General features: G+C 41.9%; 1 protein-coding gene and 1 long non-coding RNA gene across 2 annotated transcripts in view; one reads left to right on the top strand and one right to left on the bottom strand.

Annotated features, from left to right (window-relative positions):
- Positions 1 to 22,996, top strand: part of LOC146365249 (transcription factor IIIB 90 kDa subunit-like) — a 126,301-nt gene that overhangs the window by 74,174 nt on the left and 29,131 nt on the right. Inside the window, exons 14-16 of the mRNA XM_084915508.1 lie at positions 817 to 898; positions 1,112 to 1,167; positions 4,622 to 4,887. Coding sequence (XP_084771634.1) covers positions 817 to 898; positions 1,112 to 1,167; positions 4,622 to 4,887 — 404 coding nt within the window. The remainder of the gene's footprint in view (positions 1 to 816; positions 899 to 1,111; positions 1,168 to 4,621; positions 4,888 to 22,996) is intronic.
- LOC146365250 (uncharacterized) lies at positions 5,362 to 12,649 on the bottom strand. The gene is made up of 3 exons (XR_014798693.1): positions 10,170 to 12,649; positions 9,976 to 10,053; positions 5,362 to 5,599 (listed from the first exon to the last, which is right to left on the bottom strand). It is a non-coding gene; the product is annotated as an uncharacterized LOC146365250 (long non-coding RNA).

The raw sequence follows: 22,996 nt of genomic DNA, 5'->3' as shown, positions 1-22,996 counted from the left end.
TATTGCCTGTTAGCATGTAGCATGTTAGCTTGGTAAAAATTAGCTAAAAACTTACAAGACAAATCTTTGCATTGGACAGATTATCTCTTCACTCATCAATAATAATCATAATCAAATTGTGCGTGCTTGTCTACAGCTTCTTTTGTTGCAAAAACCACTGACTCTAATGTTGAATTAACCGGTTTGTTAGTGCTGTTGTCTTTCTAAGTCCCGCCTCTGCTCGTTTTTGACTGGCTGCTTAAATGCAAAATAGACAAGCTGGATTGGAGGCCAGAAAAGCAACTTATTGCAATTTATATTTTTACAAAGCTTATCACGTCTATAACAGCCGTGCACATTTCAATCACATGTAGGAAACTCGACTACACGTCAATGACCTGCAAACAGCAACTTTCCTCTTTACATAGAAAATAGGAATCCTTCTAAAATGAAGACAAAATAGGCCCCAAAATCAATAAAAACGTAAATAAAAGCGTGAGCCTCGCTGTGTAATGTGTTTATCTCTGCTTGGTCAGTCATTTCAACAATAGAGTGCAAGCTCTAATTTGTTGTGTACGATAACATTGGATTCACAGGGTTATTCGCTGGGATGTGGGAACATGGAAGCACATCGTTAAAGAGAAGTTTGACTCAAACTGTGTTTTTTTTTTTTTAAATGTTCCAGTATGTTGCTTTCTTCTTTCTGATAAAATATATAAAAACCAGGTTGGTTAACTGATGATTAAGCTCAGAGGTCAGCAGCAGGCTGTTTTACCTTAAAAAACTGGGAAACTCCCTGTAAAGTGAACTCCTGCCTCTCCCTGTGCTCCTCTGCAGTATCTGCTGAGTGACAAAGAAGTCAAAATCAAGACGGCACTCTGGATGGCAGAAAACTCCACCTACCTCAAAGAGCAGAAAGGTACCTCTGAGTATGCAACACGATCTTAGTGTTTCAGTGGTGAAGTTAATGCTCATTGGTTGGTTTGTCCCAGAATCTACCTCCTACTTTTAGTCCTCTATCAGCCAAACAGAGCTAAACCTCCAAATGAACCTGAGTGTTCAGGTTGTGTCATATTTATGTGCATTATCTACAAGTTTGTATGCTCAGACGGTTTCTTTTATTTTCTTTCAGAGAAGGAAGCCAAGATAGCGAAGGAGAAGGCGCTCGGGATCTACAAAGAGAGAAAGGTAACAGCAGACGGTCTGAAAAACTGAGATAAGGGCGGGCATTTTTGTTTGAGTTCGCTAGGATGACAGAAAGTTTGTCTGAGGCGGTAAATGGTCAGGCAGCATTATTTATTTGTTTTTTTTTTTGTGGTCAGGCAGGGTGAGAGTTGATCAGTCAGACAGAAAATGGCCAAATGGGCCATAACACAATTTGTCAGCCGTAAAAGCACCGGTCACATCTGATGCCGCATGATCTGTTCATATCTCCCAGCTGTCCAACCAGCGGCTGCCTCAACTTTGACCGCTTATCTACTTGAAATCTGCACCCTACACAATCCTGTCAACAAGCCGCTCATTCTTCTGCTTCGGCTATCGTTCTGTGCGCTAGACTCATTGTGCCTGAAATGTCTCAGATTGTTCTTTTGACAAAATGTTTCAGACCCGAAAGAAGAAAAAACACCTGAAAAGTACCACAGATATTAGTTTGCCTGAGTCGTTTTGCAGAAGGATCTGTTTAAATAACAGCATTAAAGCACCCATATTCCCTGTCACACACATTCACAGGTCACTTTATTAGGTATACCTGTTCAGCTGACAGTACAAATATCTAATAAGCCAATCATATGGAAGCAACTCAGTGCATTTTGGCATGTAGGGAAGGTGAAGAGGACCTGCTGGAGTTCAAACTTCAGAATCACAATTAGGAGCAAAAGCGATTAAAAGCAGCATAATTGTTGATGCCACACAGACTGCTCAGAGTATTTCAGAAGCCCATGTCGTCTAGGATTTTTCCCTGCAGCAGAGGTCACAGGCAATGGTTGAAAAAGAGAAACTATCCTGTGAGCAGCAGTTTCCTTGCTGATGCCAGAGGTCAGAGGAGACTGGCCAGACTGCATTGAGCTGACAGAAACAAAGGTATGCAGAAGAGCAGATGGGCAGCAATGGCAGAAGAGCACACAGTGTGCCACGCCTGTCAGCTGAGAACAGGAAACTGAGTCCACAGCTGTTTCCTGGTCAGAGTTAAACAACATGTACAGATCCATCCTGCCTTCTATTAACAGTTCATGCTGGTGGTGGTGCAGGGGTTTGTTGAGTTGTTGCGAAGGCAAAAAGGGGGCTTGTTGATCTGTGTGGTGTCACTGAACATGGTTAGCCAAAATATGCACACTCTGGCTCTGAGAAGCCCCACCCACTGATTGGCTGCCCCTCATAAAGCTTGTTTACAAGGGACAGCCAATCAGAACAAAATGGGATTTAAATCGAGGGGGAAGGAAGCTAATTTGGCTCCTTTCAGAATAAGGTAAATACAGATTATTGTTATTATTATTATGATATAGATTATCATATAGAGTATTATAGATTAATATACAGATTATTTTGAACTGTGAATCATGCAAACAAACTCTAGTAAAGTTGAGGAATAAAAGTAGTAAAGTTGTGTGGCTGGAAATAAGCAAAGTGGTCTCCTATAAAGTTTTAGTAATGCGAGTCCCACATACCTCAGGAGAACTCCTGCAGGCTTGTAATAAGTGCCTCAAACTCTCAGACCTAAATGCCCAACTGCACGCCATGCTGAAATGATCAGATAAAGATGTAAACAGTTGGATGGACCCCTGCAAACTTACCCCATGTGTAGTTGTTCTTCAGCAACATTATTTCAGCCTCGGCACATTTCATTTTATTTTCGAAGCACCTTTTGACCCTCAACTATATATATATATATATATATATATATATATATATATATATATATATATATATATATATATATATATATATAAAATATGTCAGTACCTCAGTACTGTGTGTAATCTGCATGCAGTCGTTAAACCTGCCCATCAGGTTTAATGATTCTGTGCAGGCAGATAATCATTCAGGCAGTAATTTATTCAAAAGAATATCGCTGGAGCTGCAGTTTGTCTGTGAATTATTTTCTGTAGGTTTTACTTATAAGAGGAACAGTGAATAAAAATACATTAAGATGCAAAAGTTGAGAAAGGGGGATATGTTACTGCCCGAGGTAATGTAATTAAGTATCACTAGAGTCTGACCAATACTCCAAAAGCCAATTTTTCAGTGCTTAAACCAGTCAAAAGCATCACATTCTGAGCAGTGAAGAGCTTAAACCTGTCAGTCTTTAGCGATAAATGACTGAAGTAGAGTCGATGCATTACAAACTGCAAAGTGAGATGGACAGTGAGCGGTACTGTGAGCCAGACTGAGACTAAACACAGACAGACGGGCAGTAAGTCCTGTGGAACTGGTTTCTTCTCATTTGCCATTACTGGTTTTGGCTCAGCACAGGCCCTTTGTTAGACCCAACATCTGTTCACTGGTTTTAACTAGCTGGATTAACTGCAGTGTACCAGATCTAATGAGACACACAGCCTCCCGACAGCTCTTATCCAACCAGCAGCAAACTGTCACATCACTGACAAATAAGTGGCTGAATAAACAACAGGAAGAACATCGTGTTGATGCACAAAGGATTTGAGCATCCTTTGTTTCTCATTTGGTAACCGTTAATATTCTGTGTTGATTAGCTGCTGAATGGGGAAGAGGGGCTTTCAACTGATCACATCAAGTGTGTAAAGAAACTTGTTTAAAAGTCTGTTTTTAAAAGTTTTAAATTAAGGAAATCTCTGCTGATCTATGTCATAATTTAGAGAGGGGGTCAAGGTTAATGCAGAGTAACTGAAGCTGGGTGATAACCTCAATAATTGAGATAAACTGCATTTGTACAGAAACATGTTGGGTTTTATATTTGCCTGAAAAGCTGTTCTTTAGTCTTACTTTTAGAGGGCAAATCCTCTATGGGACCCAAATGCTTTAACATAAAGACAAACTGTTTTCAGATAACATTTGAGCTTTGTCTGGTTCAAAGAACTGATTGATCAGGACTTGTTTTGAATGTATGCGGTCCTAGCCAGGACAAAACTTTAATTTGGGCCTCCAGGAAAAGTCGTATCTGCTGAGCGAGTAACGACTAATGAGCCCTTTAAGCAACAACCTGTAGCTTTGAATTTTTCACCCCAGCAGTACAGGTCTAGGGGTGACGATGTTGGTTCACTCCTGTGCACTAATTGGAAATCAAACAACAATTTGACTGGTAACCATGACAACATTTTGTACGTCCTTTATATTATTTATCAGCCCTGAAGACCATTATTTTTAATGCGCGAAATATTCACACAAATATTATTTGTCCGGTGTGTAAAGGCCTTTTTAGTCAATGTTTGCATACTAATACATTACAGTAATTCCTGCTAAACCTAAATCTGCATAAGATAAGTGTCTTACTTTGCTCATATAAGCATGTAGCTAAGCCAAATTACAGCCCACACATACCTGGTTAATCTGGAAGCAAATACTTTGCTTTGCTGTAATGTGTTTTCCAGATGTTTTGCAGATTATAAAGTGTCCTTGTTTTATGAGAGGCGATGTTAAGCTTTAGTTTTGTTTGAAATCCCGACAGCCAAGGGGCCCCAATAGGAAACATGCCCCGATCCGAGCTAACACGGCTGACGAGGCCATTGAGAAGATGCTGGAGCAGAAGAGGATCTCCTCCAAGATCAACTACGACGTCCTTAAGGACCTCAACGTCAAGCCATGCGCCAGCCCAGCTCTCAAGGCTGAGTCCCCAAAGAAGGAGAGGCCAGCCGCCAAGCTGGCCGGACGCAACCGAAGACCCCCCCAAACTCAGCTCAGCCTCAGCACGCCACTCAGTACTCTGGGAAAAAGGTTGGTGGAAAACCTGGTTTCTAATAGTGAGCAGGTGCAACAGTCAGAATGGGTATAACATACAATTACGTCATCATAATATGAGCAAAAACATTAAAACAAAGATTCCTGAAGCCTATCAGCAAACTGCCCACTTCTTAATGGACCTCTGAGATTCTGGCTTTTAAAGCAGAGTGCACATAGAAGGAACTTAAATCAAATTAATATATAGTGCCCGCTCTTTGCCTTTTAAGCAGTACTGTTTCTTTCTCGAGGGATTTGGCAGCCTTTGAAAAACTCACTACAGGTCTGCTTCTGTAGATTTACAGCTTGTCAGTGTCTTCTCTTGCTTCACCTTTTCCCAGGCTGACTCCAGAAAGTTTAGATCCGACCTCTGTCGACCTGTTACAAGACTCCTTTTTATATGACACAAATCCATCCCACAGATTTACCAAACATTTGTTGAATGGTTCAGTATTTAGTCACGTTCAATTCAATTCAATTTTATTTATATAGCGCCAAATCACAACAAAAGTCGCCTCAAGGCGCTTCATAGATACAGAGAAAAACCCAACAATCATATGACCCCCTATGAGCAAGCACTTTGGCGACAGTGGGAAGGAAAAACTCCCTTTTAACAGGAAGAAACCTCCGGCAGAACCAGGCTCAGGGAGGGGCGGCCATCTGCTGCGACCGGTTGGGGTGAGAGAAGGAAGACAGGATAAAAGACATGCTGTGGAAGAGAGACAGAGGTTAATAACAGATATGATTCAATGCAGAGAGGTCTATTAACACATAGTGAGTGAGAAAGGTGACTGGAAAGGAAAAACTCAATGCATCATGGGAATCCCCCGGCAGCCTACGTCTATTGCAGCATAACTACGGAAGGATTCAGGGTCACCTGGTCCAGCCCTAACTATATGCTTTAGCAAAAAGGAAAGTTTTAAGCCTAATCTTAAAAGTAGAGATAGTTTCTGTCTCCCGAATCCAAACTGGAAGCTGGTTCCACAGAAGAGGGGGCTGAAAACTGAAGGCTCTGCCTCCCATTCTACTTTTAAATACTCTAGGAACAACAAGTAGGCCTGCAGAGCGAGAGCGAAGTGCTCTAATAGGGTGATATGGTACTACAAGGTCATTAAGATAAGATGGGGCCTGATTATTTAAGACCTTGTATGTGAGGAGCAGGATTTTGAATTCAATTCTGGACTTAACAGGAAGCCAATGAAGGGAAGCCAAAACAGGAGAAATATGCTCTCTCCTTCTAGTCCCTGTCAGTACTCTTGCTGCAGCATTTTGGATTAGCTGAAGGCTTTTCAGTGAGTTTTTTGGACATCCTGATAATAATGAATTGCAGTCGTCCAGCCTGGAAGTAATAAATGCATGAACTAGTTTTTCAGCGTCACTCTGAGACAGGATATTTCTAATTTTAGAGATGTTGCGCAAATGGAAGAAAGCAGTCTTACATATTTGTTTAATATGTGTGTTGAAGGACATGTCCTGGTCAAAAATGACTCCAAGGTTCCTCACAGCGTTACTGGAGGCCAAGGTAATGCCATCCAGAGTAAGAATCTGGTTAGATACCATATTTCTGCTGAAGAATAACTACACATGGGGTATATTAAGATTTTCAGGGCCGAGTACAATAACCTCAGTTTTATCTGAATTAAGAAGCAGAAAGTTAGCGGCCATCCAGGTCTTTATGTCTTTAAGACATTCCTGCAGTTTAACTAATTGGTGTGTGTTATCTGGCTTCATGGACAGATAGAGCTGGGTGTCATCTGCATAGCAGTGAAAATGTATGCTATGTCTTCTGTTGCCTAAGGGAAGCATGTATAATGTAAACAGAATTGGTCCTAGCACTGAACCCTGTGGAACTCCATAATTAACCTCAGTGTGTGAAGAGGACTCTCCATTTACATGCACAAATTGGAGTCTATTAGATAGATATGATACAAACCACTGCAGTGCAGTACCTGTAATACCTACAGCATGTTCTAATCGCTCTAATAGGATATTATGGTCGACAGTATCGAACGCTGCACTGAGGTCTAGCAGGACAAGCACAGAGATGAGTCCACTGTCAGAGGCCATAAGAAGATCATTTGTAACCTTCACTAAAGCTGTTTCTGTGCTGTGATGAGCTCTGAAACCTGACTGAAACTCTTCAAATAAGCCATTCCTCTGCAGATGATCTGTTAGCTGTTTGACAACTACTCTTTCAAGGATGTTTGATATGAAAGGAAGGTTGGAGATTGGCCTATAATTAGCTAAGACTGCTGGGCTAGAGATGCTTTTTGAGTAAAGGTTTAACTACAGCCAGCTTGAAGGCCTGTGGTACATAGCCGATTATTAGAGATAGGTTGATCATATTTAAGATCGAAGAATTAATCAATGGCAGGACTTCTTTGAGCAGTTTTGTAGGAATGGGGTCTAAAAGACACGTTGATGGTTTGGAGGAAGTAATTATTGAAGTTAACTCAGAAAGATCAATTGGAGAAAAAGAGTCTAACTTAACATCAATGGTACTAAGAGTAGCTGTAGATAATATTACATCTGTGGGATGATTATTGGTCATTTTTTCTCTAATGATAAAAATTTTATTTGTGAAGAAGTTCATGAAGTCATTACTAGTTAACGTTAAAGGGATGGTTGGCTCAAAAGAGAATCAGAGTAACAAAGCATTTTCATGTTTCCCCAATATGCTAGAATCACAGTGAAGATTAAAATGATTGGGTTACTGATTTAATCGCTCAGTTATGCTCCAGCTATGACTCGATTCTGCCTGAAAAAAATGATTCATGTGGTACCCACAGACCACACTGATTCCTGGCAGTAAACAGCCATTTACAGGCTCTGACGACTGCGTTTGCCAACCACAGAGGCCCCTCTGAAAGCCGGCTCAGCTGTGATGCTTCTCTGCTACATGTGCTGCAGTGTGCACGTGTAAACACTGGAGCTGGAACCATTGTCGTGAACGCAATACACAACTGCACCATTACACCGGCATCTTTTTCTACATTATGGTCTTTAAAAAAATGATATTGATACATATCAGTGACACGTTTCATGCTCGTCGTACATTTCCCAGAACTCTCAATGATTTACATAAGATTCCTACTTTTTTTGAGTGTGTGTGTGTGTGTGTCTATTATCTTGTAAGCATATTAAGCAGCTAAAAAAAGATCTCTTGATGAGAACAGCTGTTGTGCCAGCCACTATGTCATCTGTGGGAGGCTCTTTTCCAAAAACATTGTGTGGATAGTGAATTAATTGTAATTTAACCTGCTCGCGTTAACGCTCTCACCTGTCATAACGGCTAAAGAACATGGATCCATATTTACTTTTGTTTGGATCTGCTCAGCCTCCTCTTTCACTCCCTCACACCATTAAATAATCTGGAATGCAAACAACAGATGCTCAATTGAATCAAGGCGAGATGGATGGGAGAGTGTTTGCTCAGGTCTGATCGGCACCAGCCGCTCCTCGTCTGCCACCGAGGTCAGACTCGGCTTTTTGTTTTCCTGGAACAAGGAGGAGAAACTGCCTCATCCCGACTCCGCTCGCCCCAAAATAATCACCTGCGACAGGAGGACAGATGTTCAGTCTTCTGTTATCCTTTTTTTTTCTCTTCCCCTCGACTCCTGTGGGATTTACCGTATTTCTTTTTTTTTTTTTCTTCAGCGATGCACCTTGTCTGCCAGGATTTGTCCCTTAGCGGTTGCTCACCACCCCCCACTCCTTTCGTGACATGCATTCACGGGACTGATCCACACTGATCCTTTCAGACGAATTTAATGGGTTTTCTGCAACAGGGAGAAAAAGCTGAGGGGCTTTTTCCCCCCACTTTGTTTGGTAGTGGGGGAAATTGGTTTCCTATGGCTCTGTTTTTAAAACTCTTTCAGTTAATGTTGGTTTTAGGTGCCATCTTGAAGCTTTATAGCACTCCTATAGAGGCAGCTGTTTGGTGATTAAGGGGATGTAACCCCCCCACAAGTCACCCCCTCCCAGGTTCTGTGGTTAGGTGAGCTCAAGTCATCTGGTTGCAGTTTGCTAGGCGTTGGTGAAGCCTGTTCTGGGCTCTGCGATAATGCGCTGCATTTGGTCTCAGACCCGCAGAGGAGTTCAGATAAATATGCCGGTTATTGCAGTCGGGAGCCTTTCAGAGCCCGTTTCTTTTTTTTAAGTCAGATAAAATATATTTATAAAAGACTGCTTAACAAAATGGGTTTGTCACTTTGCTCTCTACAGAGTGACGGGGGATGTAAACACACATGAAAACAGGGGAAGAAAAACATTACCGTCTCTTAAGATTTGAGGCCAAAGCCTGCGAGTGGAAAGCGGGTCATGGAAACAACAACAACAACAACAACAGCAGCAGCATAATCTGGAGGCAGATATGGAGATGGGAGTATTTCCCTGAGTTTCTTCTGTCTTTAATACTTTATTCTTTATTTTGCGATCATGTGTTTCTGTGCAGCGTGTTTGACTATTAACAATCGGAGGATTAACCCAGAACACGCATAAATAAATAAATACATCAATAATGGACAAAAACTGAAGCATAAAATACAAATGAAAAAATGCAAATAAGGAATAAACTACACTGAAATCTGATGTAAAGAGACTAAAAAATGAAACTGAAGTAAAATATAAAAACATGAAGATGAACCTAATATGCTCATCTCTGATTCTTATTAAACTTGTGTAGCTTTGAACGACGTGCACTTCAAAATGATGCTCATGCTTTTTTGGCTCCTCCTCCCTTCTAAACAGCTTTCCTCTAATTGGCTGCACACGCAAACAGAAGGTTTTGAAATCAGTCGGATGAATTCGGTGCTCGCAGTCAGTGCTGCTTGTCTGACATGAACACATTAGAGATATGTGCTCGTGCTGTCATCATTACAAATGACCGAGTCGAGACGACTGTCTCAAACGGATCGCTCTGAAGGTTAAGATTACTCATACATGCACTGATCTAATTATGTGGAACTTTGGCCAAGGTTAGGCTTCAGGTAAACAAACACATTTATCTATGCCTAAGCACTTTCTAATACACACACACACTCTCCAATGAATGCATTGGGGGCAACTTGAGTTTCAGTGTCATACCTGAGGATAATTCGGCATGTGGACCAGGGAAGTCGAGGATCGATGACCTTCTGATTAGTAGATGACCCGCTCTACTACCTGAGTCATAGATGGAGGGAAAAAAGCACAATTGGTTAATAAAAAAAAAGAAAGTGACAGAAAATAACAATGTGAGGTTACAGTTTAATACAAAGTAGAAAAAGGAAAAACTCAACATAAGCCTCCAGTTGTTGATTAAATCAATAGAGCCACTCTCTCTGGCAGAAACAGCAACCACTCCCTCTCTGACAACATGATGGATGACACAAATTATGACACATTATAGCTTTTCCCATTTATAGGATGGTAATGTGATGCATTAGTGATCATTGTGGGGAAATTGCTTTTGTGCTCACAACCCTCCACGGGGAGGTCAGAGGTCAGGATGGTGAAGCTGCCAGTGATACAGTGTCTTGCTCGAGGACACTTCAGCCTCTTCGCGCACACGGACACTCCACTGAAGTATCTCATTCATCCTAAAGACAAAAGGACAGAGTGAAATGATGTTTTTTTTTTTCTATTCATTCCTGCGCATCATATATCCTGGAGTCATGCCGGGTCAGGTAAACAGTTCCAGTCAAACTAAAAGGTGCTTATAAAGGCTGGATCATGTTTTCATGTTTAAGAGCATATTAATAACACCTCAGAAGAAAAAAAGTCCTATAATTTGTATCAGTGTAGTTGGTTGTTGTGCCTCAACACACAACTTGCTTGCACCTGAAGATCACTTTGAAAGTTCTCCTCCAGAGTGAAGTGTGAGACGGCATATACCCCACAATCACTAATGACTCAAGGTTGAAGGAACACTTTAAGTTGGTAGTAATAGCATGTGTGAGAAGGAAAGCAAAGCTTGTTGCTTTGTGGACATGATACACCAAGGCAAGCAATCGCTCTTTTCAAAGAATGACTGCTGAAAACTGTGGTGGCCCTGAGAGGTCAAACGCAGTGCAACTTAAAAAACATCAGTAAATAGAGAAATGCTGCAAAACCACACAAAACACAGTGGAAGCTGAATAAAACACTATGGAAATAGAAACAAAACACACACAAAAAAACCCCTAAAACACAACAGAAGTGTTTTGTGGAGAAAATAACAAGCTAACAGTAAACAGCGAATAGCAAACGTGTTGTTTTATTTGACTTTGGTTGTGTTCTGTGAGCTTTAGCAGCATTTTTCTATTTGCTGTCATTTCCTTAAGTTTCAGTGGGTTTGACCTCTCAGGGTCACTGTAGAAACACTGATTTTTACCTGTCAGGAAACAGAGTTTTGTGACTATACGATGCTACTTTTTGTCACTTTAGTCTGTTAAGATGTTAGTTTTGACCTGAACTAATTCAATACCAAAATGGCAAAATCACAGGTTTTTCAGCTTTGAATGCCTTCGAGCCAACGATAACAATATAAGAGGTCTGGACTCAATCTGTTCACGATGAACTGTTGGACAGCTGGTGCCTTCCGCATTTTCTCGAGATTGTGACTTATTAATTTGACATTTCAAGTTGTTTTCTCGAAATTTAAGTTGCATAATTCCAGATTTCGAGTTATGGATCACAATTTGTTTTTCCCTTGGAGGAAACAAGCTTCCACAGTTTGCTGCTAATGTGTTCACAGCACTGTTTTAGTTTCTGTGCCGGGCAGAACCTCAGACTTCAAACAAACTGACCTATGCCCAACTGAATGAGCGCTGGTGAAAACATTGACACAGCTATAAAAACCCTGCTTTTAAATAAAATGTATGAAATGTAATATTTGCATTTCAGATTGAGCAGAATGTGTCACATTATTGAGTTAATTATTCAGCCATGGTTTTTGATCCACTGCACAGCACTGCTGCTGATCATATTTGACCCCCACGCCTAGTATTTATCAATGCCTGAAGTTTGCAAGCAGCAGCTATGGTTACACCAAACCGGTAACAACAGTAGGCTGCAACAGTGCTGGATCTGAGCTGCTCCAGTTGGCTAATGGCTGCAGCCAGAATGGCAAATCTCTTCCTTGGAAAGCCGACATGCTCCATGAATGAAAGCCCATCTCCAGTTTCATGTTTTGGCTTTGATCTCCTTGAAGGAGGGCATCACCGGCACAAGCCCCGTCTTTGTGTGTTTAAGAATGGATGCCTTCTTTCTAAAGTGTTCGACCTGTTTGAATTTTTAAAAACACATTCCCGTGCTATCAATGAATCATTGATGCGGAATCGCTGGTTTGAATCATTCATCCCACACTTGCTTCTTTCTTTTATTTTCCTGAATGGATGCTGGCTCCGTCCATTTATGCAGAAATTGCTGAACTCTGCACTTTGTTGCCTTGAATACACAATAATGTTTTCAACCCCCGCGGTTTTCCGGCTTTCTGTAGCTCTATCCATAAGCCATTAGCACCGAGAAAATGCCCCGAGGGCTGGCGAGCAGCAAAATGGTGATAATCTCCCATTCTCTCATAGCATGTTAGTCGTGGAATGAAAAAAATGGCAGAGACAAAAAAACAATCTCAGCCAGCGGCCGTTGAGCGCAGAATGGTCTCTTTCAGCTCGGCGGTCGAGGAGCAAACCGTTGCCTCGGCCCGTGAAAAGGTTGTTGTGCTGGTTATTGAAAAAGGAGAGGGGCCTGGTGTCAGGGAGACCTATGAAAGTGCAGGAGACGGCCTGCTGACAGTGCAGTCATTGTGCCCTGTTTGGAGGCCGCGCTGAGGGGCTACACTGAGGCATTGTGCTACCGTGGCCTCCCCTTCCTCTCCTGGTTCCTCCTACATGTTCCTGGCTGCTCTCAGAGCTCCGCTGAAGGGGCTGCTCTCAGATTTAGGTCCTTGCTCTGTGTCGTCCTGGAGTTTTCCTCATTTCCTTCTGTCTTTATGTTATTTTCATCATTTGTGGCTTTTTGCAGGTCTTTCTAGCTGCTCTGATATCCACCGAAATGCATGAACTGCATCATAGATACTGATACTGAGCTAATATTTAACATGTTATTTGTATTTTGTTCATAAATTCTTTCTTTCGCTATATTTTGTTTCATTTTGACGTGGCTCTATTTTATATTCTGTGTGTTATATTCTGTTTATTTTGGTCTTTGGATTTAATAAAAGATGAAAGAGTCATCTCTAGGTCCCCAAATGAGACAAAATGTGGTGCAAATGAGCGCTGGCGTCCTGCCTGGAGCACATGACACTTTCTCTGTCATTGGTGACAGGTTCACTAAAGATTCTTGTGCATTCTTTGCTTACTATTAGGAATTATAATTAAAATGCTGTTTGGGCATCCATCCATGCATGTGTAAACAGCATTTTAATGTGATTAAGCTCTTTTGAAAATTAACAATTAGACAAAACAGATCATCATGAGAGTTTGAAGAGCTCTGCTGCCTCACTGGGAAAGGCGATGACTAGTGGCACTTCAGCCAGTTTAATCCAATGTGATTTATTTATTTAGCACCACTTCATACAGCAGGTCTCTCAAGGCAATTATATTCTGTAAAGACCCTCTCTGCAAGCTCATGGTGACAGTGTGAAGGAAGAACACCCTTTTAACAGGAAGTGCTCTCTCCCTGGGACCAGGCTCAGGGATGCTAATTATTTGTGACGTTAATCCAGGTCATCGGGTTTCTGCAGAGTTTGCAGTGCTCAAGTTAGAGTTTGGAGTGCTGAATAATGCCGACTGGTTAAATATGCTCATGTCTTATGTACCCAACATGCCACAATCAGGACGTTAATCAGTCTTAATTGTTGCTGAGACGGAATAAAATTTGTGTACGCTGATAAAAGTATTTTATCTTTGTAAGCTTCAGGACTCTTCAGCTCTGTCTCTAGCTTAAAGTTTCACTGATTCTGTCTCCCAAAAAGGACCCATTTTCTTCACCATGTTGCCATCATCACATCTACTCTAAGAAAAGGCTTTTACTAGCTACCTCTCACTCTCTTTCCTCCCTCTTTTTCCATTCTACCTTCCTTCTTGTTTCCCTCCTCCTTCACCTGCTCCATTCAGCATCTCCTTATTGCTCTCTGGTTCTTTCCCATCCATTTCCTCTTACTTTCTTCCCCATTTCATTCTGCCTCTCCAACTTTGTCTACTTCATCCCCCTTTTTATCCATTTTCTCTCCTCTCTCGACCTGCTTCGTCCTCCTGCACTCTGTTCTCTCACCTACTTTTTGAATTGCTAGCAGTTAAAAGCCCTCAGCAGCAGCTACAGGCCTGTCGAATCACTCTACACCATCAGGTCTTCTCTAGCTTTGGGCTCTCACAACTCGTTAACGAGTTCTTTGTCTTTCTTTCAGCTCTTTTTTTTGTTTTTATCCTTTCATCTTCGCTCTTGATCAGAAGTGTTTGCACTTTACAAAATGTGTAAATTTGCCTCACTGCACTCAGACAAGCTGGATGGTTCGACATGAAAACAAGACGTGGAAGTGGGGCAATGACAGAGTCTGATGAGGCCACTTTGAGTAAACAAAGTTGTAGGTTTGAGGCTCTGTTGACATCTTACTCGATTTATTTAGTTTATTTTTTGTGGTCAAATGAACTGATGCGCTTCTTCTGTCATGCTTGTATTATCTGTTGGTGCTCAGTCTGACAGACTTTGTTTTCCTGTAAACTACTTATTCTAAACTTTAGAGGCCTGAAGAATTCTGGTTCGGCATTTCAAAGGACACATACACCGATCAGGCATAACTTTATGACCACCTGCCTCATTTTCTGTCCACTGGTCTCCTGAAGGTGTGCTGTGGTATCTGACGCCAAGATGTTAACAACAGATCCTTTAAGTCCTGTAAGTTGAGATTGGACCGTTTGTTCAGCACATCCCACAGATGCGTGATTGGATTCAGATCTGGGGAATTTTGGACGGCAAATAAACTCCTCAAACTCGTTGTTGTGCTCCATAAACCATTCCTGAACCATTTTGCTTTGTTTTGCTCATCTGTTGGATTGGACCGCACGGGCCAGCCTTCACCCACCACGTGCATTAGTGAGCCTTGGCCATTCATGACCCTGTTGCTGGTTCATCACTGTGCCTTCCTTGGACCACTTTTGATCATGCTGACCACTGCAGACCGGGAACAACCCACAAGAGATGCAGTTTGGGTCTGATCCACTCGTCTAGCCATCACACAGTACTCTTGCCCATTTTCCTGCTTCCAACACATCAACTTTGAGGATAAAATGTTCACATGCTCCCTGACACACTAACGGGTGCCATGTTGAAGAGATAATCAGTGTTATTTGCTTTACCTGTCAGTGCTCACAATGTTATGGCTGATGGCTTTATATTGTAATGTGTTGGGAGTCCACCTGGGCGCATTTACACCTAACATACAGAAAAGATGCAGCTCAAGACAGTCTTTGTTTTTCTTCTTCCCATAAAATCATAATCATTGGAAAGGTTTGACCACAACACTTTTGGCTCGCCTCTGCTGGAGTGACTTAATCCATAGGACAGTTTTATATTTCAGACCTCGAGAAGCAGAAATTTGAGCAGCTTTTTCTGGCAGAGCAGCTTTGTGAACTCAAGATATCAGAAATTCACATTAGTCTGAAGTATCCTGCGCCGGTTTTATTTTACTCAAACGATTGCCTACAAACTAATTCAGATGCTCACATGACCACCACAGACTTCTTGTCTCTGCGGTGTTGGGCCTGATTTCTCTTTTTCTCTCTCTCTTGGCTTCTTGCCTGCTGTTATCTTGTCTTTGTCTTTGCGTCACCCCATTTCCCCCCCTTACTCCTCCCTCTTCACTCCCACCCACTTGTATTCTCTTGCTTTGTGTTCCTACTAACTCAGCCCTTCAGGGACAGCAGGCCCCTGCTGTACTCAGTGTACTGGACAGTCTTTAGGTTTAAATGTACCATGCACTCTTTCACTTCTCCTCCTTTCTCTTCCCTCCCCTTCCCTCCTTCTGTATCTTCGCCCTCCACCTCTTTCAGCCAGCTGCCAAACAGACCCTCCCTGTTCCCTCCATCCCGACTGGAGGATGGAAAAGCAGTCTTCCAGAAATAGCCAAGATAATTGCCCTCCAGTGATATTTTTTTCCCTCTTCTGTCGCTCTTTACACTTCTTTGCTCCTTCATCTGTTCTTTCCGCATTCAAAGTTGTTTTTTTTCCCCTGTCTTCTCTTTTTAGAGAGCTTGTCTGGTTCCAAAGCTTTTTTTGGGAAAAAGAAAAGAAAGAGACGGGGGAAAATAAATTCCTCACTGCATTTTTTTCCCCCTCACACAGAGGGCAGCCAGGACAACCATTTTGGTCTGTGTTGGTTTTCCAGAAATGTAAATCTGACCCACAGACTAAGCCAGTGCTTGAGAAAAACTAGAAATCTCAGCAGGTTTCTGGCCAGATGTTGCCGCTGCCACCGCTTCTGCGAGGCTCTGCGAGAGGGACAGAAACAGGAAGGGGGAAGGAAATGCTTTCCAATTTTGGGTTTGAGACTTGCTGGAGCAGGTGTCGTGAGAAAATCTAGAGTACATTTAAAGAACTGAACAGAAACAGGAAACGCTGACAAAGGAGGAGCAGTTAAATCTTCTCCCGCAGAGAAGAGGAAAAGAGCGGGCTGAACTTTACCATTTGTAAAGTTTCCATAGTTTCCTGCAGAGCACACCCGATCGAAGAGGATGTTTTCCTACTTAAGTGACCAGCTGCGTTAGGGGAGGGTGTATAATTTGTCTGTGGTTTGCAGCACCTCCCTGGAAGCATTTGATCTCCCTGCTCTCCCCCCTGCAAACTGTAACCAATTACTATTGGGTGCTGGTGGAGGTTTGCAGACCCCCGTCCGCCCAACATCCCCCACTACTACCACATGTACACACAGGGACTCTCCAGCAGCCATGTCATGTGGGTGGCACGTACTGCCGATGAGATTAAAAGGTTGTTTACGCAAAATTTGAGGCTTTTCCAAAATTAAGGGCATCAGTTGGTAGATTTATAGTGTTGTTCTTTCACAGCCTTTTAGGTTTTCCACATTTGGTGTGCTTCAGACTCATCTTTGAATCGATTTGGCTTTTTCCTCATTGACCTACACACATTACTTTTCAGTGACAAAGAAAAAGCATGTTGTTGACTTCAAAATAGAATAGGGGAATATACCGTTGGGCGAAGTAGTAGACCCTGTTTAAATAATTAAACTCAGGGCATCTTTGTTATATCAGTGGTCCTTGAGCTACTTCTGCTTCTTGATTAGAGTGCACCTGTTCTCTAATTAAATTCAGTGGATGTAATTAGGAAAGTCACATACCTGCCTCCATGAGGTCTCACAGCTATATATCGGTGAAAAGCCCATGAAGAAGAGAGCTATAAGACAGGACTGTGTCAAGGTGAGATCTGGGGATAAAAGAACATCTCCACAGTGTTGAAAGCCTCTAACAGCAGCCAGCATAACCCTAAAATGGAGCAATCAACTGTTTTCCTAGATCTTGTCAGACTAGTAACCATAAACCCAGTGGGCACTGTAAATTAGATCCAGTGTCGCTTTCTGGAGTTGAGACCTTTAAAGGACAGCCATGGTTGGAGCACTCCACCAATCACACCGTTATGGAGGAGTGGTGAAGAGTTTTCCTTGTTTAAAAGGCATATGACTGCTTGCTGGGAGTTAACCAAAAGGCATCCAAAAGGCTTTCAGACCACGGGATGCAAGATTTTTTTGGTCTGAGGAGACAAAAATCGAACTGTCTGCCCACTATTTCCAAAAACATGTACAGAGGAAACTAGGCACTGAGAATCACCTCATTAATACCATCCCTGCAGTCAAACACGGTGGTGGTAGAATCATGCTGTGCAGATGTTTTTCTGACTGTGACATGAAGACTAGTTAGCATAGAGGGACAGGTGGATGAAGAAAATATAGAGCAGTTCTAGGTGAAAACCTGAAGCACACAACTTAAAAAAAGAGTGGTTTCAGGACTTGAAGGCTTTCTAGCACCTTTAAAGAGACCTGTACTAATGTTCCCTCATCAAACCAGTGGAGTTTAATTTATTCTGAAGAATGAGGAAGCTGTCAGAAGACAAGTGTGCCAGGCTTTGAGGTCATTCCCAAGAAAACGTGTTGCTGCTGCTTCTGTTGACGGTGCATTGTAGACCTGATTTCTTACTTATGGTTTATTCTTTTAGTTGCAAAAATCTCAGAAAAGTTCAAGTTGAAGCTAAAACAGAAAATGTGAAAAACTAATGTGCGGCAAACTTTCCAAATGTACTATAAAATGAGGTTCATTCAAATTTGAAAATAAATAAACATTAATCAGCATTTAGCATAACACCGGGGAGGGATTACATGAACAAAGACAGCCAGCTATACTTTTAAGATTCGGATATTGATGCCCGGTTTTGTGTTGTTGCATAAAATTACTGTTGAGGCTGCTAGTAGTTAGCAACCCCTAATTATAATCAAACTATAGCTTAAAACGCTTGTGTCTTGGCTTTAAACAGTGTTGTTTCCTGCAGCCTAGGAGGCAGATACTCAGTAACTGACGGAGACCAAAAGTTGAGCTTAAAGAAAAAATAATATTGGATTTGAATTTCACAGGTTTGCACACAGATAACTCCAAAATAAGGACCATGTTGCTTTCCATCTGATGCATGTGAAATAAGCAGATTTCACCACTTTTTAACCATTCTGTTCATGGCTTAATGTAGTTTTCTTTTTCCAGCGATGAAGAAAAACTACTACATTTATTGCTAATCTGCTAATAGAAATACCAAGTCATAGAGCGATCAGGGATTACACACATAAATATCAATATGATGCAAATGTGTTATGTTCAATCAGAAGAAAAAACAGCAGAACGGTTTATTTGTGAAGCTTAAAAGTTAAAAGATGAGCTGTATATTGTTTCGTTGATTATGCACTAATTGCTTTAGCTCAGCTTCTAAATTTAAGGAAGAAAATGTCACTCCAGCCAAATGGGACGTTTATATCTGTGCAGTTGTCGTACATAATGTTATGGCTCGATGAGATAAAAGTGTAAACTGATCATGAGCCCTCTATTACTCATTGTAGTTTGCCTCATAATCAGGCTAGTGATGCCATGACGTGCTATTCCACACATGAAAGTACATCCCAGGGGCTAACAGGCCTGTGGAAAGGGTTTACTGCTGGCTGCATGATAAATTAAGCTCATTCCACATACATTTACGCTGAGGTCTTTAGCTTCCACACTCATGCAGAGAGATGTTAAGATATTTAATCCCTTGCACCCCCTCCCCAGCCTGCACAGACGAACCCATTTCTTAATGAAGCACGAAGAAATGAGAGCATCCCTTTGATTTTGGACATCCGGCTCTACTCACAGCGGCGACAGCAGCTTTCCCTGCACAGCCTCTTCCATCCAAACAGCTTTCAACGTCCAAACCTTTGTTCTCCAGCGCGGCTCGCACTGTAACTAATGGGACAGCCAGGGCTGGAATTTTGAGGGGAGCTCTAAAACTGGGCCATTTGGAAAACATCCCAGTTTTTATCCACAGCTTAGCCACAGAATAAAGAAAAAACAGCCCAGCCAGCAACCGAAAATGTTGACACTATAAGAGTTGATGCTATTGTGGTAGTTCATGGCCTCACGGGGCCACAGCACAGCTTAGCAACTGAAGACTTCTCCCCCTCGGCGCAGGGTGAAGGGATACTTTAACACTGAAGTACTTTTTCTTTTGTCCCTCTTTATCTTCACTCACAAGTTGGTCCTCACTCTCTTAAAACCCAATGTAATATATTATTTTCTGTTTAATATTTTATTACTTTTACTTGCTAAGTTTTATTGACACCATCCCCTCCAGCTATTGCCAGTTGTCAGCCAGTGGCTAAACGGCCTCCCTCAATCGCCTTTTCAGTTCAAGCTTAGTCTCATTGGCAGTAAGCTGATTAGAAACGAGCCGCTAAGCCCGGCAGAGAGTGATAGCCTAACAGAGAGTCGCTGCAGAGTGGATGAGCGAGGGAGGGGAGGAGGGTGAGACGAGGGAGAAAGCTAGTCAAGGGATAGAAAGTGAGACAGACAGAGGAGGGTGAAGGGAGGCCGAGATATGCAACATAAGGGTTTGTGCCGTGCTGTATTTTAAACGTCTGTATGAAACTGCAGAATACATTTGAGGAAAAAGAGAGAAAGGGTGAAGGAGAAGCTGCTAGTTTGACCTTGTATAGAAGAGCCAGCACTGATCTGAGCATTTGAGCATCTCTGAACACGAAACATGTGAAGTCTTTTCCCTTTAGAACGACTCAATTCTTCATAGCATTGAGTTACCTTAGAGAATTACGGTGTGTTAAGGCATCTAACTAATGCTCAGTTGGTAAGTGTGCCAAAAAATATCACCACCAGCAGCCTCAACTGTTGATACAAGGCAGGATGGATCCATGCTTTCATGTTGTTTACACTCGTCTGACCAGGAAACGTTTTCCTATTGTCCAGTTTTGGTCCCGTGCTAAGTATAGACTCAGTGTCCTGTTCTTAGCTACAGGAGTGGTCACTGCAGGGTGTACCTAATGAAGTGCCCCGTGAGCATATATGATCCCAGTGAAGCAGCAGAAGTTGATAAATGGATAAACAGACTGACGGACTCAAAAATAATAAGATCTTCAAACCTGAAAAGTGAAAGTGGATGTGCTGATTACCAGAGCCGTTCTAGACGTTTAAGTGAAGTGGCCTTGAACGATTAAGGTTGAAGTAGGTAGAAAGAAACGAGCAGTGTTGCCGGTTTGCAGTTTACAAAGACAAACAGGAGAGCTGTGACCTCTTATTTGAAAAGAGCACAGAGAGAAGAAACTGACCTTTTCAAGAGCTTACAGGAAAAATACAAATTGAAATACCCCCAAACCGCTTGTTGATGATGTAGCTTGACCTCCTCCTTCTCAGTTTACATCACGATGGTGTAATGTGTTATGCTTCTGCTTAACGACAATGCATTTAGGTTCTTTAAAGAAGCATTAAAGCAAAGCTTAGAACAAAAGGGAGCAAGGAGTGAGTCAGTTAAGTGTCCACTTTCCATATGGATTTATCGTGTTTTTAACGTTAATGTTAACTTGATACTCTTCACTTCTATTGGTGTAGATTTGGAGAAACAATCGGTCACATAATGGAGAATATATCAAAGCAAAAGACGCAGCTTTAAGAAAAAAAAAATACAATAAATTATGTTAGACGTTTTCAGTCTAAAACTGAAAAGGGAACTGGACCGTGGATGGGCATGCATATTGATCTGCGGACATCTGTCCCTTAAATGACAATGTGAAAACAGTGCGCTGGTGCTTCAGAGGCAGGAAGCTATCTTAATCTGCAGCTTGTCGAGCATTACAGTGAGTTTCAGCTCATTATTTCTTTGTGCGGCAGCAATGAGCAGCTGTTTTCAGTTGAAAAGCTCTAAAAAAGCCTTGTGGCTGAGGCAAGCTCAGCAAGATGCAGCAGACACATGCAGGTAGAGGCAAGCTGGTGAGCACAGCGGAGCTCTAGCAGGCCCATATTTCCCTTTGCACGTTGGTAGCACAGCTAACAGAAGCATGAATACCTGATACAAAAAAGTATCCATGTGTAATATTGCTACTCTGTGAGCGGTTAATGTGTGAAAAAACTGCTTATGTTCAGATGATAACATCACACCAGCTTCACGGGTCATACAGCAGTGGTCTGGTGTGACTGTGTTGATGGTGGCATGTTTTAGGTCCATGGGTTTGAAGATGGTTTAAAGAGGAGAAGAGCCGAGTAGGAAGCATGTTGAGCGGAGGTGACGAAGCAAAGGAAAAAGCCAGGCGAAGACACGAGATGAGGCGGTTATTTCTTGCTCTTTATATTGTTCCAGTGGGATAATTTAGGGGTTAAAAGGACAAGCTGCAACAGTATAACAATGATTATGTGAAACTAGATTTACCTGTTTTTATTATGATGAGTTATTAGGAAGAAAAAAAGAGGTGGTGAGGAGGCAGGGAGGATTTACAGACTCACTTGAAGAGCAGATTAGAACAAATACAGGAGGAGGAGGAGGAGATGTGATTCAGCACAAGAAGAGGATGTTCAGTACACGAGGTTCCTTTTGAAGAAATGAGCTTCTCGCCTACAGTGGAAGATTTTTGCTTTTTTCCAGAGACAGATGGTACACTGAAAACTCGTCTCGCTATAATCGAGTGAATTTGTTTTTGAGAAAATGAACTTGCACTTTTTTCCTGGGTTCCACTGTTAGTCTTGTAATTGTTACAAAAATATTTATAGTTTGTTTAAATGAACAATTCATTCCCTTAGCTGCAAGCTTGTGGATAAATCAGGACAAAGCCCAGAATGTGTCATGTGAAGTCTCTGAACATATGTTAGAAAGTCACCGTACAAACAGGCTATAGGCATATCCTATATAAATGACAGTTATTGTAGTCATTTATTGGCATGGATGGAGATGCTAATGCCAGACAGGAATTGTCCTGTATGGCATTAGCATCTCCATCCATGCCATCCATGCATGCATCCACTCCTGAACTCTACATAAAGCTGGAGGCATCAGTTAGGTTTTTGCAGCATTGTTCTTTAAAAGTGTCCTACATTACCTGTTACTTTAAAAAACTGCAGAATATCACTTACTTCTTATAGAAATTTTTAAATATTTTTTCACATAATTACCAGTAAACATTAGAAAACCTTAAATTACAGTTCCATATAAAGTTGGACAGCCAGCTAAAATAAACAGTTCTAGCCAGAGTCTCCTGTAGACACAGGTACAAACCTGACTGCTCATCTCTGCGTTTGTTTCCTGTTGAAAAATCAATCCTGGCTGCTTGACTGGGGTCAGCATGCGCTCTACTCTCATTTTATTCTGAGCCTGTGCTTGTTGTTGCTTGAGGGTTGTTGCTTGTTGTGTTTGTACAGTAGTGCACACGATGCCACTGTCTTCCGAGAGGCAAAGCTTGGCTTAGATTGCTTCATGCAACAGGACAAAGATCCCAAGCACATCAACAAATGTACAACAGAATGGCTGAAAAGAAAGAATCAAGGTGTTGAAGTGTCCAGACCTCAACCTGAATGAAATGGGGCCTTAAGAGAACTGTGCATAAACAAATATCCAGAAACCTCTA

The sequence above is a fragment of the Perissodus microlepis genome, chromosome 19 (assembly GCF_051167445.1).
Source record: "Perissodus microlepis isolate ML-2025 ecotype Zambia chromosome 19, ASM5116744v1, whole genome shotgun sequence".
Taxonomy (NCBI): Eukaryota; Metazoa; Chordata; class Actinopteri; order Cichliformes; family Cichlidae; genus Perissodus; species Perissodus microlepis.
This window is presented reverse-complemented; position numbering and strand designations above follow the sequence as displayed.